Below are 19,576 nucleotides of genomic sequence, written 5' to 3'. Positions count from 1 at the left end.
AAATTTTAAAACTAATCATTAAACGATCTATTAAAGGTTACAAAACAAAAAGAACCACTAAGCGACTACTTGTTTTGTAAGTTGGACGAACACATATTTATTTACAGATGTAACACGTTTTGGCAAGAAATTGGTAAACCACTGTTACAGATCACTGTTTGTTCATAAATACATATCAAACTTATATAATCGAACTACAACAAATGTAATGTGGTGTTAATAATCATCATCAAGAGACACAGTAGAAAATATTAATGTAATAGATTCCCGTAACAGAAATAAAATATTTTTACGTGGTATCTAGGCGTATTAGGCATTCTCCAACTTTTATTTATCTCCTATACTCATAAAAATGTTAAACATTCATTAATATGAACACATAGTATTTTAAAGTTAGAAATTTGATCAAGGAAGTGGCTGACTTCCTTTCGTCCAAATTACCTATTGATTTGAGTCATTCATCTGTGGAGTCATATCATTTTCTTATTGTAAAGATCATTGCAAAGTTCAAAGAGTGGTCAGCGATCTTTTCCACAGGCAGGCCAGGTAATACCTTGAGAATACACCTTCCTTTATTTTTTGTTGGGCTTGACCAACAGTGTTGTAGGTGACACAGGAGCCTTGAAAATGCTAACATTGTGTAACAGTGTACACAATGATATAATTTCTCAGCCTAGAACATATTTTGAAGTTTTTTTCACACAGGTTCCTGAAGAAACCTGTAAAGCTGCCATTTTACTTTCGTAGGTTTATGATTTTAATTGTATTTTGATAATAAATGTAAATTTATTTCGCTCTGTTTTTATTGCGTTCAGTCGCTTCTTACTCTGAATTCAGTCATAATCAAATTAATTTATTTTAACTGAGAAAAACGTTATATGTGGAACCAGGCATAATTTAAGACTTCTATCAAATTCAAATCCCCAATGTTTCTTCTCAGTTAACTTTGCACTGAAGCTAATTAACACACAAAACAGAAGTTATAGTTTAAACTAAAAGTCCCGAATTTCCACGGACATTGGCCGATTTTTAGGCAAATACAGTTTATTTACCACAGTGAACTCTAATTGGTTGTCGCCGAACTACAACTACCTGCTAGTGTCAAAACACCCCTCCTGTATTTTGAGAGGTTTTATTATAAGGTCGTGTGGTGTACAGACACTTCAGAATCAGACCATTTCAAAGCTGAATTGTGCACTTCTTATTACTTCTCAGATTTTACTGACAGGTTGCAAGGATTCCAATGCAGATGGACTTTACAAAAAGAAATATGTTGTAATGTGGTATTCAATGAATCTGTTTTCGTAAAATAGATCCCTTAAAGATGGCGCCCATTTACGTGTGTCAGCATTATGATGGAGTAGAATCAACAAAAAATGGTTTGTAAATGTAAATTAGAGCAATATTAATATTTTATAAATTAGGCTCTATCAGGTTTCCTAAACCAAAGAAAGACTTGTGAGATTTTTAGGTCACGCGAATATTTCGCGTTTTAACCTCCTCTTTCACAAATGCACATAACTTTTAGCACATTACGGCCGAAAGTATCGTTAACAACAAGGGTTCGCAAGCTCATAAGTAAGAAGTTAAGAATTATATATTTAATTAGATATACTCATTACCGTGCTGATTTTTAGTCATGATATATTTAAATAGTTTGTCTTGATCAGAAGTTAATATCAATCGCGATTCGGTCTAACTCTTTTGTTTCTTTTTTTATTTATTGAAAAAGTTGGGCCACGTCACATTTTCAAAATATGATAGTGTATTTCTCTGAATTATTCTAAAAGAGCAGTATATATATACATATTATTATGTTGCAGTACGGTTCCTCTAAGATGAAATTTTGATTTATATATAACGCAAAACATATTTTGATTAATTTTTGCTTAAACTAAAAACGGGTCACACGCAAGCACAGTCTACGGATTTACAACGCTAAAACCAGGGGTTCGATTCCACTCGGTATACTCAGCAGACAGCCCGATATGGCTGTGCTCTAATAAAACACACACCAACTGAAAATAGAGGATCACCTGCCGTTACTTCTAGACAATAATCAATTCATTGCAGAATTTTTTAACTTTTGGCAAAATTTTAAAATAACATACTGAATATTGTATATTTCAAAAGAAAATGACGATTATTTTGACATTGACTCTCACATCCAAATCAAAGAGGGAATCGGTCGCTATATAACAAGAGTTTTGATGAATTTTCAAAAATACAACAGTGCTTAGTGACAGCCCGTTCCCATGTACCCGTATAATACTTTTCTTTCTTTCTGTTTTTTTTTTGGCCAGCGATGGGAAAGAAAAAAAAAAAAGAGAGACGAACACTTTGGCTCTTTAGCTCGTGTCCAGTTATTCGTTTTATCGACACTTTTCTATGATATTTGGAGTCTTACAAGCTGTGAAACATTCAATAATAACGATTAAGTGCTCCAATAAGGTTATAACTCAACTTTAACAGTTATTTTAATCATTACTAAGTAACACATTGAATGCGACAGTTTTTTGTTATCTCAACTTATCCCTACATACTAAGGACAGAAGTGCTTAGTGATATTGGTCCACTGTTGTAAGTAAAATATTAATAAAAAAACACATATCACTCAACTTACCATTATAAAATACCAGTCTTGAAAATTGAACTTTACGTAGTATCGGATTTGTGCACGAGTTCAACGAAACGCATTAAAACAACGCTTTTTCACACACTGTCAAACCTTAATTACAAATTTTTAGAATTCGGGGGCATTGACGTTTTACACTTGCCTTAACACTGAGCATTTTCTACAAAACAAAAATCGCTTTTCATTAATCACAGACTTCTTTTTTTTACAACTTGCCCCTGTCTCGGAATACTGATGAGGAGCGGAATGCTCCAAAATCACGATACCTCAGTGACAAGTCGAGATAGGAATGATAGACTGGACTTCATATTTATTTTTGGTTATCTAAATCAACTTATACGACTAAATTAGCAATGAGTGGTCCATCAATAGAGTTTAGGGTTAAAGTGGGTTATAAGAACTGGGATCATGATAATAGAACTCTATATGGAAATAAAACAATGATGATGTATGGAGTAAGTTACACTCCCTTTTGTATATCATTCAACAAAAGTCACAAATACTTTGCCGCATGCCAAGGAAGTATTTTTATGAAGTCACAAATAGGTTAGTAACGAGTGCAAAGGTATGAAAAAATGTGTCAGAGATTTAATGGAATGTGTATTCAAAAATTTCAGATCGGTTATCATTGATGTTGGTAATATTGTTGTGATATACCCAAGAACTCTTAACTTTCCTTCAAAGTAATTGGATAGGTTTTTCAGAATATTACAAGATTCTACGAAAAATAATTTTGGAGAAAGGAAGAGACTAAACACAGCAGAAAACTACTTGAAATAATCTTTATTTATTCATGATATCAGTGAAATAAAATAAGCGTGACGAAGAAAAGTGCCTTTGCCAGAAGTATGAGATTTTTCAGTTGAGAAGTAAACATATCTGAATATTTGTGAAACTTTCCCTGAGTGAGAAAACAAAGCATCATATTAATATAAGAATAATGCTACCCTTCCCAGGCGCATGCGTTGCTTACGTACCTGTTGATTATCTACATTGAAAAGTAAGACAACCAATGAAAAGACCAATTTTTACTTTCATATTTTCTTTCTACACAACATATGAAACTCTCAGCGGTTATCGGCGTGATTATCTTCATTGCTGAATATATTCTTGTTTAATCTCTGTGTATGACTCAGATATTATAGTTTGTTTGTTTTGAATTTCGCACAAAGCTACTCGAGGGCTATTTGTGCTTGCCGTCCCTAATTTAGCAGTGGAAGATTAGAGGGAAGGCAGCTAGTCATCACCACCCACCGCCAACTCTTGGGCTACTATTTACCAATGAATAGTGAAATTAACCGTGACATTATAATGCCCCCACGGCTGAAAGGGCGAGCATGTTTAGCGCGACGGGGATGCGAACTCGCGACCCTCAGATTACGAGTCGCACGCCTTAACACACTTGGCCATGCCGGGCCAGATATTATAGACTCTGTAACTAACAAAGTCATGGACGTACTGGTACTTTGATGCATAAATAGTTTAGAAGAATGTCTTCAGAAAGCTGATGGATTTCATACGAAACCTGGTGGTAATTCTAGGACTAAATGAATATATTTCTCTCATACAATGCACTTGCACCTATATCAACGAATAAACAAAAAACAGTAATATAAGTAAATTTTTCCGTTATATTTCTCTCCCCTCCTAGATTTTCGAAAATACTAGTACGATAGCATTTCAGCACAATTCACTCTAACTAATAAATAATTAACTGGCATGACAACTATCAAGGCAGCTCTCTAGTAATTTATCCCTTAAAAGAAATTTTTGTTGATTTCAAACATTCCTGTTAGGCCTAGCCAATGCTATACGGCCATTAAAAGTGACAATGTTTTTAAATTATCAGAAATAACCCCTTCTGTAGTAATTCGTTGAAATATATTGTATCATATAGAAGAAATTAAACAAACAATATTATATTTTAGAACACTGAAACGAATGTAGCATCAAACGTTGAATACTTATCTGTCTTAGGGTGATGAAAATACTCCCTAGTTCTTTCACGGAAAGCTGTTTTAAAATGTACATGAACTGCAAACATTTTCAAGAGCAATTTTTCTTGATTGTTATGTTTGTGTTTGTGCTGCAAAAGAGGGACTTACTTTTACCTTTCATTGGAAGTAATTTTAAAAATATTATAACTGTACACCTGCCAACTCTTCAAGATTTTTCGATAATCTCTTTGGTTTTATGCCTGTCTCAAAATCTTATGACTATAATTTATATTCTTACGAAAATTGAAAGTATAATTTATTTGAAATAATTGTTATTACTATTTATTTTAACGATTGAAAGTCATCTATCAACCGTAGTTGTAGGTCCACTAAAATATTGGCATGATGTGGATTTTTCCCACTACCATGTGTTCAATTAAGGACTAGCAAAAAAGCCTTGGGCACGCGTAAGGGGAGTTTTAATAGGACTGTTTCCAAATTAAAACCAGTCAATCACTTGGTAACAGAATTTCACGTAATTGCATAAAATCAGCGATATACTTCGTACTTCCTTGGAATTCAAGACAAGTGTACCACCATTGTTCCCGTCAAACAGCGATGCCAAATACTGAAAATGACAATGACTGCTCTTAATCTTGGTTTTCACAGTTCAAGGACAGTAAAGTTGTCAAAATGTTGTTCATTTATTAAGAATAATTGCCTTTATTCAGTCTAAAGCTTATAGGCTAGGCATACATATAAATGTTATGTATGCATTGACAAAATTCACAGCCGTGGGGGCATTATAAAGTGATGGTCAATCCCACTATTCGCGGGTAAAAGAGTAGCCCAAGAGTAGCTACCTTCCCTCTTGTCTTACATCGCTAAATTAGGGACGGCTAGTGCAGATAGCCCTCGTGTAGCTTTGCGCGAAATCCAAAACAAACAAAAATCAAGATTAGCCATTTCATTAGAAAAGAGGATCATACTAAAAGAAGCTTCAAATCAATATAACTAAATTTACTGTATACTTGAAGGGAGCAGAAAGTGCTTCGGTTCTAACTATCTAAAATGGAATCTTTTTGATGTCCAGTTTTCAAAAGTTTTCACTTTACTCCCACTTCGAGTGCTTCATGTTTCCACCAGGCAATACTCACTTGAACTGTTTTCTCGGTGTATGCCCCTCTAGAAATGTTCTTACTTGGTTGACAGCTCTTTATTTGTTTTAGTTTTAATATCGCATAAAAACATGGTTAATTAAATTGTATTCTTTTTTTGATGTAGATAAATTATGGGCAGCCCCGGAGCTACTGCGAGATGAAACTCTCCTGCGAAAGGGAAGTCAGGTAGGAGATATCTATAGCTTTTCTATAGTGATGCAAGAAGTTATTGTCAGAGGAGAGCCTTATTCCATGCTGCACTTATCACCCGAAGGTGAGTTCTTATATTGTGCCATCTAGGATGTACTGTTATGTAATAACACTTTTATTCAAGAATTTAAAGCTATAAAGGGCTTACAAGTGAATGCTATGTTGAAAGATGTGTACAACAGCTTGGTGAAGGGACAGATAGTTTGTTTATCATGTGTAAGTAGCCTGTAAGTCATATTTCAATATAATGAGTCGCCATAAGTCATGTTCTGGCACCACAGTTTCCAAAATCCATCAGACCGAAACCAACACACACAGAGATATATGAAGCCGTTAAGAACGTGTCGTTCAGCTAGTTGACCTAATTTAGTAGTTGCAGAAAGTAGGTCACGGTTATAAACTTCCACAGTGTGGTATTTCAACGAACCCTGATTGCCAAACGAAAGTGATATTCACTCAGAATAAGGGATTTTCATACTCTGAACATTAAGATGCTAACTACTACGCCTCCTGGGGAATGTTGCATAAGATTTTTATTGTTTCTTCTCAGCTACGAAGGAAACTTTAATTTCTAGTTGATGAATATGGAAGGAGCACTTTATATATGGCGTTAAAATCTTTAAAGGCCTTAATAGTCGTTATTGTAAAAACGTATGAAAGTTACTGAATTAATTCGCTGTGCCGTATCACGGAAAAATTGCTTAAATAAATTAAGTGTTTTTTGAATTTCTCGCAAAGCTACACGAGGGCTATTTGCGTTAGCTGTCCCTAATTTATCAGTGTAAGACTAGAGGGAAGGCAGCTAGCCATCATCACCCACCGCCAACTCTTGGGCTATTCTTTTACTAACGAATAGTAGTATTGACCGTTACAGTCCCCACGGCTGAAAGAGAGAGCATCTTTGGTGCAACGGGAATTCGAACCCGCGACCTTCAGATTACGAATCGAAAGCCTTAACCCACATGGCCGAAAAAGTGCATTCAAACTGTTTTTTCTTTGTAAAGATAAATATTTGTGATTTAAAATAATCTGGAGAAACCGGGGTTTGAACCCGGAACTTCTCACATGCGAAGCGAGCGTTCTACCACTGAGCTACATTCGTAGTTCCATTGAAATTTTTCCTTCCCTTACTGCAGGATGACATGTGCAGCAAAGATTGGCTTCATTAACCATCATCCTCGACCTCGAGGGATTGCCACGACGACGACTCGCTTAAGCAAATTGCAAGTTGTTGAAAAAGAATCACACCTACGACAACACTATAAAGAAACATAAATTCTCTTAGTGGCTCAGTGAAAAGCTTGAGATTTTATAGACTGAGGTTCGATCCTTGTTATGAACATACTCCCATACAACATACAACAAATAAAGCAGAATGACCTTCTTGTTTCAGGGCTGTTGTTACAGGAACCATCATAAGAACAACGATAAAAGTTTCACACCTTTTTTCTTAGGTGTTATAAATTGAATGTGTAATAAAAAACATTCAGTATTAACTTAAATTGCATTTTACTGTGAGCTGCTTCAGCAATGCCTTTAGTTAAGATTCATAAATGTAGATATATTTCTGGCCGTAACCGAAGGTCTCATGGTGTAATGTAATGCCACAGCAAGAGAAACTTTGAATCCTTTTATGTAAAAAAAAAAAATTGTTTTCTGCCTTCAGGGTTCACTTAGAATCCGTAGCTTTATGCTGTCGAAGTGCCCCAAAAATTGTGAAATAATTATTTGCCCTTTTCAAACAGCTTGCAATAAAACCAAAAACAAAGAAAAAACACGTTATTCAGTTAATTTATCAACATAACTAGTAAAATCTCAATCAGTAAATGTTTGTTCTGATCCTTAACTAAACGAATGACAAAACAAAGGGAGTTTGGTTTGTTTTGTATTTCGCGCAAAGCTACACGAGGGCTATCTGCGCTAGTCGTCCCTAATTTAGCAGGGTGAGACTAGAGGGAGGGCAGCTAATCATCACCACCCACCGCCAACTCTTCGGCTACTCTTTTACCAATGAATAGTGGGATTGACCGTCACATTATAACGCCTCAAGGCTTAAAGGGCGAGCATATTTGGTGTGACAGGGATTCGAACTCGCGACCCTAAGATTAAACAAAGGGAGAAAACAGGATAGGTTTGGGTGGATTTATATGTAAGTGAAAGATATAAGTGGAGCTCGGATGGATATGCAAATATTTGTCTAATTATGAGCTTCAAGTCAAATGTATCAATTAAATTGAAGTACCTTGGTTAATGTGCACTTCTTCGCTTTCATAATCTCTCTAGTGAATTATATCTTGTTTAGAGCAAAGTAAAAAGAATACAGAAGATGTTTGCTTTCGCAGATAAATGGAAGATTTCAGAGTTACTTATTAAAAGTAGTTGTGAAAGGTATGGTGACGTTGTATAACTGAGATCATACAGTGGGTACTATAAATATAGCCCCCCGTTAGTACAGCGGTGAGTCTACGGATTTCCAACGCTAAAATCAGAGGTTCGATTCCCCTCGGTGGGCTCTGCAGATAGACGGATGTGGCTTTGCTATAACAAACACACACTATAAATATATGGGTTTTATTTTTATTTTTTTTATTGGGGCATACAAAATAAAGGAAGTGAGAGGAGCTGGAGGAAGGCAACACAGGTAAATATAAATCAACAGGACAAAATGAAAGCTGGAAAAAGTGCTAACTTGCAAAAAATATCTGTTCATTGAAGACCAGAGGAAGAAACACAAAAACCTCTTTGTTTGAGACGAGTACTCTCGCTTTGAAATTCAAATATTCAACTGACTCAGTGTGTGGAAAACTCAATGTAGCAGTAGCACTTGTATATCTTAATTACCGATAACAATAATAAACCGTAGAGAGAGAGAGAAGGACTGTCTTTGTTTGGAAAAGTTGCAAAGGTAGCCTCACATCGAAGAAAAAAACCAAGATACTAGCATACAACTACCTCATGCAAATGCTAATAAAACCTTGATTGATACTAAGGGTATTTTCCACGCTAAGCTTAAATCCTATACAACCTCAAGGTAAATCAAATTTTTTCTGTTACTATTTAACACTAGATGCACGATCAACCAGATATTTTGGGGTTGGGTGGGAAGAGTTCTGGAAAAAAACATTTCCAAATTAATGATACACTTATTTTGAGTACATCAAACGATTTATCTTGATCTCCGGAATCGATTGAGCATATACACTTCTCATTACTCTCAGTCTACAGTATTTGACCATTGTTTATCTGCTACTATCCATGGCTTTTAACCCGTCCATACACCTCACTTTTACACATCATGCAAGATTGTAAAGGTCTTAGAAACTCTATACTTAGGAGCAGCGTAAAGTGGCGCGTTGTGTCATTCACAGACTACTACAGTTCTCTTCAGCAATCACTACTACGTTTACAGTGATGGCCCCACATATCGCTGCAAAGCTCAGTAGACGTCGTTGCAATCGTAACAGGATTATCGTAGCAGTGAAACAAGGGCAAAAGAGAAGAGGAACGCAACAGACGAATAAAACCAGGAAATTACACCATAACGCTAGTAAAGCATTGTGCGAGTCTGGTACGTCTTTTTTCTGAACCAGCAGAGAAGGAGTTGACGGGCCTAGCGAAAGGCAGCATAGCGAAGATGTCTCTAAAATATCATCAGACTTCTATTTTTGCTGTATGCCTCTTTCACTTGTTTCAATGATTATCAGTGTCTGCTTGTCGGGCACAAGACACAAATGGATGTTACGCGGCCGGCACTACATTATTTGCATGGATAATGAGAATTGCGACACAGTGAGTAAGCGCAGATAGCCCTCGAATAGCTTTGCGCGAAATTCAAAACAAACGAACACAGTGTGTTTGTACTTGTTACAGCTGTCGTTGATTTTTAAGCGTGTCACGGACAATGAAACAGTTATTATTACTCCATAATCCTGTCGCACAATGTTTTCCAACTTTTTCGCGGCAGCGACCCCTTTCAGCAAACAATAACCTTTTATGCCTCTTTTAATAAATCTTAGACTATCAACATATTTTAATAAAATGAAAATTGTATGGCAATAATTTTCAATTGCAAATCTTAGACTATTATTTTCATTTTAATAAAATGAAACTTGTATGGCAGTAATTTTCAATTGCAAATTTTGAAATATTTTATTTCATCAAAAGCATAACTATTAGTTAACTGCAAAATGAAACAAATGAAAATATATAAATATAAATAGTTATATAAATTTAATGTGAATTTCATATTCCTGTGGTTGCCAGAAACATACTCACACAATGACTTTTGCTCAAGCGTGTTGGAATAAAAATCTTTATTTCTTGTGGTTTAATTTTAACAAATATATATCTGAAACTTTCAAAACTTTTTGTCTGTCCGCTGCTACACCTCAAGATTTATTGAAAGTGAACCTTCTGCATTTTAGAAACGACGACAAGAAAAAATGAAATGAAAAAGCATATTTTCAAAATATTAGTTGATGATGACTTGTTGTGTGAGGAAGAATTAGGGGATTGCTTTTGTGTCTCCACTAGTCAATCAGAGGTGAGTGATAAAGATAAATAAGAAATCCAGTTGAAACTGAAACAAATTGAACTTGAACAAGCCTGCATTGAAGTCGAGAAAGAGCAAGCCTGTATCGAAGCGAAAAGAGAAAGTAAACGTCTCGAGGCCAACAAGACCGTATCAAAGCCCAAAGAGAAATTAGGCTGAAAGAAATGGAAGTATTTATTAACTTCGTTTTCATTAAATGGCGATACCTTATTAATATATCGATTGAGTTCAAAGTTGTCATTTTGCCTTGACCGATTGAAGTTGAGTCTAATTTCCATTTCTTTCTAAATGTTACTTAAGACACAACTTTTGCCTTCTTGGAAACATGACGTCTATGCGAAACGTTCATCACCTAGATGCCCGTGTTTCACATTAACAATTTACTTTTTTCTAACACATCCAAGCATAAAAATATATAAGTAAACTTGATTCATTTTTCATCCTAGAATTGATAGAAAAACTAAAGCGACCTCCACCACTTATCAGACCATCAGTGTCCAAGCAAGCAGCACCACCTGAAGCTATCAACATCATGAGACAGTGTTGGGCAGAACATCCGGATGCGAGGCCAGATTTTGGACGAATCAATGAACATTTCAAAAGACTAAATCAAGGAAAGTAAGTGAATATGCAAACTTAATGGATGTGTATGGAATGTGATGTCGAGTACAATGTTGCATTTGTTTATATAAGAAGATTCACAGAGTGTAGCGAGTGTTTGTATAAGAAAATTATTTTGTTTCATCATAAAAGTATTCAGAGTACAAAGTGTATGCACTTCCAGATGATTGACACAATGTAGTGTGTGTATGTGTGCATATAAAACAACTGACACAACGTAGTGTGTGTGCACATCAGACAGTTAGACACAATGTAGCCTGTGTCTATACTAATAACACAACGCAGTATGCGCATATAATAAGACGACAGACATAATATATATCGAACGTGTATCTATAACACAGGCGACGAAATGCATTGTTTGTGTAATACAATAAGTACAATTTAGTCTGAATGTGAAATAACAGAACATATTATTTCATCAATAGTTTAAAGTATTTTGACAGGAAAAATTATGTACATGTGTTTTGTATTTTATTTTATTCTGTTGCATGATCCGGATATGTATTAGATTCAACAATTTATCATGTTTAACAAATATATTCTCATCTTTAATTTGCCCTTTTTTATACCTTCGTCTATAAATACCATAGATAAAAATATAATTAAACTTGAATGCAACGTAATTAATTCATGAAAAGAATGTTTTGCGTGGCCCCTGTTGCTGGCAGTATTAAAACATATATATAATAGAACCACTAGCACCTTCAACAAAATAAAACACTCTTTGTAACTTATCTTTGTATTCTTCCAGTTTGTGGTCTTTTATTTCAATATCAGGGAATGTATTTACTTTCCTTTTAAGACTAGAAAAGTAACTGAAGTTTCTTAACAATATGTCTCTTTGAAAAAGTATTATTTTATTCTGTCTGAGTAAGATCAGAAACAATCTTATCTTCCCTTGGAGTGCCAAGTTGAGAGTTTGTAGAGGATTCATCATATCAGTAAGGAACATTAGATTTTGCATCCATTCATCATTTCCCAGTTAAGGATAGAATCTTTTCTTTTCTGCAAGAAAAGTAATAATAGGCTCCAACAGATTCACAAACCTATTTAAGACTTGCTGAGTGACAACCATCTCACAGTGCAATAGAAAGAGACATCAGTGGGTTTATCTTCAAGCTCCAGTTTTTCAATAAAATATTTGAACTGTCGGTGGGTCTTCCCGTTTAAGCATATGAAATTAACAATTTCAAGAACAAATTTCATAACATCTTCATACTTGAACTGTTTGGCTGCCAGGTGTCCACGATGAATAATGCAGTGAACAGGGAGCTGGGATCACTTTTCATAAGTGCAATTAATCTAGCATTTTTCCCCACCATTGCAGGTCGTCGATCTATTGTAACACTGACGAGTTTATCCACTGGAATATCAGCATTTGTTAAGGCTCTGTGAAGCGCATTTATAATGTCAACTTACAGAGTTGTTTCTGTTAGTGCCACTAAGTCCAACAACTCTTCTTACACAGTTATATTAGAGGAAATATAACGAACAAATACCGCCAGTTGTCTCGTATATCTGTAGATTCGTCAAGGGATAAGCTGAATGCAAGGGAATTCTTTAAATAAGTTTGCATTTTGCCTGCAACATCAGCACTGATTTGAAAAACACGTCTCTCTGTAATGTGGCATGAAGCTGGTGTTTGTGCTATTAGTCGCTGAAGTTTTGCGTTATTTGGATCTAACACTACAACAACTTCAGCTATATTCTTCTTAACAAATTCGCCATGAGAATATGGGCGTTTAACACGAGCAATATTCCATGATATAACAAAACTAGCTTCAGTCGTTGTATAAACTTCCTTACTGAACATTATCAACAGTGTCTGTTGACTATTTAGTGATGATTTTAACACAGTTAACTTGTTCTTCCGTAATTCTAATTTAGGTGGTATAGTATTGTTTAAAAGTCATACTTAATGCAACTTATATTTAACCTGATTATTCTAAGAGTTAGAGGATATGTATTTTATTTTAGTTCATGTAAAAATTAGTCATGTTAGACTTGTTCCTTATATATATAGATCTTCTAAACTTTTGCTTCTTATGTCGCAAACCTCTAATACATACATAGAAACATATAATTTTTCCAGTTGTATTAAACTATCATCACATATTATGTTGCGTATTTTACATGTTGAATGTTCTAACTGTTCCAGAAAAGTCAACATTGTAGATACCATGTTTCAAATGTTAGAGAAGTATTCAAATAACTTAGAAGATTTGATCAAGGAGAGGACGATACAGTTAGATGAAGAGAAGAAGAAAACAGATCAGCTGTTGAATAGAATGTTACCCAGGTAGATACTTAAATGTGGTATATTTAATTAGAGTATTTCAAAAAGAGAACAATGGCTTCGAACAAATGTATTTTGACGTACTTTAAACTCCAACGTAGACGAGAAACTTTCTTTCGTGCCAGGACAATTATAAAGGAGGATGTAAATTCGCATTAACAGTGATATTTTCAGAAAACTTTATTGACATGTGTTATTTTTATCACATTTGTCTGGTGATAATAACAATTTATAATTTTTTTGTCCACTACCCTGACCTACGTCCAAGCCAAACAAGAAGATAGATCCTGTTTGTTTTTTCCACTAAAAATATTTAATTCTATTTGATGTAATACTTTTTCCTGCTGTTAAATAATAAAATTATGCTAGTAATATAATTTTCAAATATATATTCCTCACCGAAACTCAGTTTTGACGTGTGTGTATTTTGTTATAGCGAAACCACATCGGGCTATCTGTGGAGTTTACTAAGGGGAATCGAACCCCTGATTGTAGCGTTGTAAAATCTATAGACTTATTGCTGTACCAGTAGGATACTCTTAATTTTGATTTCTTTAATTAACATTAAGGAGTTTTCTCTGGCTATACACATTGACTACGAAAATAAAAATAAAATAGCTTTAACCTTACGTAAACCACTTAGTTTTTGAAATGAATATACAAGTATATATATATATAACTTCAAATCGGTTTTATAACTATATAGATTTATATCATTCCTAGTATATCATGTTACTAAACTGTAGCAACATCTAAAATTTATGCTGTTTATTAATTTCTCTAAAAATTATGATAGAAAGTACTTGGTGCAATCGGATTTCTATTTTTATGATTTTAAGGGTAGCTCCTATAACATCCATAAGTGGCTCTGGACATTGCGTGTAATGGGATCTGCCCGGAACGGTGTGGACTATAGCATTCAGATTCCAACTCCTTATTTAATCTGAGTCTTGCTTTCTAGTTTTGCATCTTTTATTTGCAATATATCTTATAGACGGGATATCTTTAATACTTTGGGTGCTGTTACCGCATACGTTTTAATTTTAAAAATACAAGCCATACATTGATCACTCGGTAGGTACCTGACAATCATATGAATTAGAGTAAATCATATAGAGGTATTTATGTATTCTGTGAGTTATCTTATGCGACTATAAAGCATAATCTTAAAATATTGATAATTTTTTATAAATGTAGTGTATGTTAGTATGAACCAGGAAAAAAGACGAACGCATAAAATTCGCTCTATTGTTGTTTGTTTTTTAAACGAAGATGTTTTAATACCTATTTTATATATAAAGTACTGTAGCTGATAGCCTGAAGGCAGGACTACCAGTGGAACCAGAGAAGTTTGAGGAAGTCACCATTTACTTCAGTGATATTGTAGGCTTCACCACAATCTCTGCCTACAGTGAACCATTGGAAATAGTTAATCTCTTGAACGACCTTTACACGGCGTTTGATAGCACTATTGATAACTACAACGTTTATAAAGTAAGTCGTTGGGAGTAGGTGTTAAAATAAAGTACGTCACACTTTGTGCTCTTTTAATACGGTAGGTAAGTAAGTATTAGAACAACAATTAATTTGAAGATAACAAAGGATGTGACTGACAACTACTTCTAAAATGTAAAGAAAAAGCGAAAATTGTAATATTATCTAAGATGTAATTATTTTGTTCTTTTACCACAAGTGATTCTTTTTTTTTTTTGTATAAAGTATGCTATTTGTTTATTAAACGTAAAGTATAGGTACGTTTGTAAGTGTTTGTGTAGTGTATCAAAATATTCTTTCATACATGTGAAGTCGTTATCAGTTTGAACGTATTTGACAAGGCTTACCACGAAGTAAATTGAAATGTAACTTCAACACATTGTAGAACTACAAGATAACACCTGTAGCTTAAATCCCAAGATACAACATTTTGAATAAATAGTCATCAATCATGAAATATTTTAAATAAAATTCCATAGGCAGGTTTTTCAGAAACATTTTTTTATTTAGTTCAAAAAGAATATTGGTTTGGTTAGTTAGCCATGTTTAAAATTCTTTCTCTATAATTGTTTGTTCGTAATTAAGCACAAGACTACACAATGGGCAATCTGTGCTCTGCCCACCATAGGTATAGAAACCCAGTTTCTAGTGGTGTGAGTCCGCAAACATACCGCTGTGCCACTGTGGACTCTTTCTCTATAAAAATAGAATATCACTTAAACACTAAAACCTTTGCTTTAGATAAAAGACTTGAGTAATTAATAGGAGTGGGCAGTCGACCAATATATTAGGTTGTAAAACTTTTCCTTATTTTCGTGAATTGATTTCCATGTATGTGAGCCACCAAAATTATACAAGGCTTTGTTTACTTACTTACTATACATGCACATTGTAGTGCAATGTTTGACAACAATAAAAGGGATTGCAGGTTTTAAAATGGTATTTGATGATACCACCAGGTTGAGACAATTGGTGACGCCTACATGGTGGTAGGAGGACTTCCAGTGAGAATACCGAACCACGCGGAAGAAATCGCCACCATGGCTTTGGATTTGCTATATGTCTGCGGCAAATTCAAAATTAGACATATGCCAACCGTACCTTTAATGTTACGTATTGGTCTTCACACAGGTGAGTGCACGTTAACATGTAGGATTACTATAGACTTGAAATAGTACATTATTTAGTTTATTTCTTTACATACATATAAAAACTTTCTTTATTCATAGTGACAAAGACAATTTAATGGTAAACTTGAAATATAATCTATGACGTAGAGGCGTAATGCATTCTTTCTTTCGCCTCGCCCTCTGCTGTGAACTACAGTTTTCCTTCATATAATGATGGTGTATACATAATACCAATAAGACATTTAGGTTCTTTTTTAACTCACCATTTAGTAATCTATATAAAAAGAAAAGGAAGCTGTAATATAATAACTAAACAATTGATCCAGTGTATAATATCGAATAATAAATTGGACGAAATGTCATTACGTTATTTCCCCGTAAAAGTGCCGAAAATCGACTGGAAAGGTCACCAGTTTTAATTAATCGTATCATTATACAGAAGTGTGTTGTCTATCATTCAGTCTATAGCACTAAAATGACGTCACATAAAATACACTTAACGTGGCAACTTGTAATATCATGACGTCAGAAAAAACGTGCGCATGCCATGAATCGCGAGAAGAGTTATGCATTCCGTAGGCTACAATATAGCATGACATATGAACTTCAAAAGCAAGAAATAAAATATTTTACTCTTAATTTTGGTTTTATCTACTACTGAAACAGAAAACGTTCGAGGACCCTACGGAAGAACATTTAAATTACATTTAAAAATAATTTACTAAATGGTGAGTTAAAAAGGAACATAAAAACTTCATTAATATCACGAATAATGGTCATGTTTATTATGTAGAAATATTGCATTTATATTCACATTGTAAACAGCTAATAGTACAGTAGATGTTCTCTTTTTACGTATACGAAATACAAATTTTTAAACATATCTTCCAGATATTTTATTTTGTCATAAAATTATTAGTTATTTTAAAAATAAACGCTGTGTTATGTCGAAAAAGATAAAATCATTTGTAAAATATTTACATAGATAATAAGATTCTACACTTTCCCATTAAAACTTAACTAATTAAAATCCATAAATATTAATTATAAAAAACGTTTTGCCAATGTCTACAGGGCACGTACAAAAAATTTAATATTGTTCTCAATGGCTGGTGGTGGCGAAAACACTTATAGAAATAGCAACACGTCAATAAAGAAAAAAAAAGTGTAATTCTAGGTTTAAAAAAATAATTCGCTGAAGATCAATTACACTGCTAATCGTTATTCACAGTAAAGTCTAGAATCATTAAAAACTTCTATATTGTAAACTCAGAAAGTCAAACACGAATTATTTGTTTGTTTATTGACTTTCGCGCTGATCTACTTGGAGACTAACTGTGCTAACTGCCCCTAATTTTGAAGAGGTAGTGAGATAGCAGTTAGTCAATACCACCGCCTAATCTTTGACTACTCTTTTACTAATGAACAATGTAATTAACTGTCACATTATAACGCCCTCACAGTTGAAAGGGTCAGCATGTCCGGTAATGGGATTCCAGCTGATCACTTGTTCAAAACTGTGGACAGCAGCAAAAGTAAAAGCTCCCCAGAGGCTCAAAAGTAAGTATCAAGGCTTACAACACTAAAAATCGGGTTTCTATACTCGCTGTGGACAGAACATAAATAGCGGTTTGAAGGTTTTTGCTTGACATCACACAAGCAACCAAAAATAAAACTTCCTAAAATTCGTAAAAACTATGAACGCAAAAGGTGCCGAAACTCTGTACAAACAGAATCGGTATACTTGTCTCCACATACTAGGTCATTCATGCCAATGAAACGACAATGTGATGTCTATGAAGAGAAATGAGTGATTTTTGTTTGAAGTTTAAGAGTACCATACGTTCTCTTTCGTTACGACCTGTATTATACTCGCAACGTTAGAAACGCGGAAGTATACGTTTGTGTACGGAAACTAGATCCGTTTAGTTATAACTGTGCAAAGTTTGGTGTCGTTTCTTTCGTCCTTTTATTTTATTGTTTTATGTCGCTTTATTTTTACACAAATCATTTTATTATTCCCTTTATAATGTTCACTTGATAAAAAGATTCTCTTGACAATAGTTTCAGTTTCAAATTTGTGAAGTTTTTATATTATTTTTATTGTAACGTATTATTATCTGTTTCTTCCAGGCCCAGTGGTGGCCGGAGTTGTGGGTCTAACAATGCCTAGGTATTGTTTATTTGGAGACACCGTCAACACTGCTTCCCGCATGGAATCATCTGGCCTAGGTATGGGAACAACTTAATGATAGAATAAGCAATAGAGTCCCAGAGCGTCGTCGAATTTTTAAATATCTTGTCTTACATATTTATGCACTGAAATGCTTGTGTGTCTATAATTTTATTGGTTATAAAGTATCTAATAACATGCGAGCAAATAAAAATAACGTTTAAACAAAAGTACCATTAATACTGCAATTAATTCTACTAATTGCTGCTGGGACTCATATAAACCCCAAAGACGGTAAGATATTGGTCAAACTTTATTATCATTATCTCTGTTGTTTCTTCCTCATTCAACTGTTTGATTCATTTATACAATAATTACTTGACGATTCCGTGTACCACTAGCGTGAAATTCTGAAGATAGCCTGGAGAAAAGAGCTGCTAAAACCTCTTGTAATTAAATATCACTAAGTAACGGAAGTATTATCTTGGCTGTAATACTTGAAAAGTAAAAAGGATCACAAAATATTACAAATTTCAATTAACAGTCTCTATAGTCCGAAAGTCTTTCACAAAACAAAATTTTCCTTTGCTTGCTCTTCCCAAATGCTCCTGACATAATTTTGTTCAATTATTTTGTGCGTAGTTTCTTGTTTACTTGTTTTTTCTTTCGATGAAACTTTTCTCACCAAAATTTAAACGATGACAAAAAGAAAAACTCAAATGGTTGCGAAATTACACCATTTAAATGTTAAGGGAAAAATAACAATCTATATAGTCGCGGAATTTCTGGAGATTCACTCATTGTTTCCCCCTTTCAAGGCAAAGGCGGTACTTCAAGACCCTCCTGCTTCAGGTTATATACACATTTTCAACCAGCGCGCCTGCCTTAGTCCATAATCACTTCATGAACTTAAAGGTTAGTTTTTTGCAACATTAAAAACGAAGTAATCTATTAATAATGAAGTACCAATACTTTGTTTGCTTTAGTAAACCCAAGTGCAAAATATTAAAAACATAAGCGCCATTTTATTAGGCTATGTCTGCAACATCAGGTGACTTGATTTTTATAATCTGTCCGACTGATCATGTGACCACTCGCTTAGCATTCAAAACTGACAAGTGTGAAGTTGTATATTTCTAAATATACACTAATAGAAATGCATGCTTTTATAATTTTTTATTATGCTGTTTTACCAATAAGCCACTTTTAGATTATACGATAATTAATATTTCGTTTTCCGTTATTAACAATAAAATAAATGAATTAAATTAACTTACATGATGAGCCTCTTTGTTGTGATATTCAAGCGTTTCAGGTCTTGTTTCTATTGTACTTTCCCAGTCAAAAAGAAAAATTACTATAAAT

The 19,576-nt window shown here is 34.1% G+C and overlaps 1 protein-coding gene across 1 annotated transcript in view; it reads left to right on the top strand.

Moving 5' to 3' along the window:
• Positions 1–19,576, top strand: part of LOC143256894 (retinal guanylyl cyclase 2-like) — an 86,706-nt gene that overhangs the window by 52,035 nt on the left and 15,095 nt on the right. The window contains exons 10-15 of the mRNA XM_076514722.1: positions 5,857–6,006; positions 10,941–11,112; positions 13,277–13,417; positions 14,716–14,908; positions 15,868–16,039; positions 18,172–18,270. Coding sequence (XP_076370837.1) covers positions 5,857–6,006; positions 10,941–11,112; positions 13,277–13,417; positions 14,716–14,908; positions 15,868–16,039; positions 18,172–18,270 — 927 coding nt within the window. The remainder of the gene's footprint in view (positions 1–5,856; positions 6,007–10,940; positions 11,113–13,276; positions 13,418–14,715; positions 14,909–15,867; positions 16,040–18,171; positions 18,271–19,576) is intronic.

The sequence above is a fragment of the Tachypleus tridentatus genome, chromosome 7, assembly GCF_004210375.1.
Source record: "Tachypleus tridentatus isolate NWPU-2018 chromosome 7, ASM421037v1, whole genome shotgun sequence".
NCBI classification, from domain to species: domain Eukaryota; kingdom Metazoa; phylum Arthropoda; class Merostomata; order Xiphosura; family Limulidae; genus Tachypleus; species Tachypleus tridentatus.
Note: the sequence above shows the minus strand (reverse complement) of the source record. Positions and strands in the feature narration are given on the sequence as shown.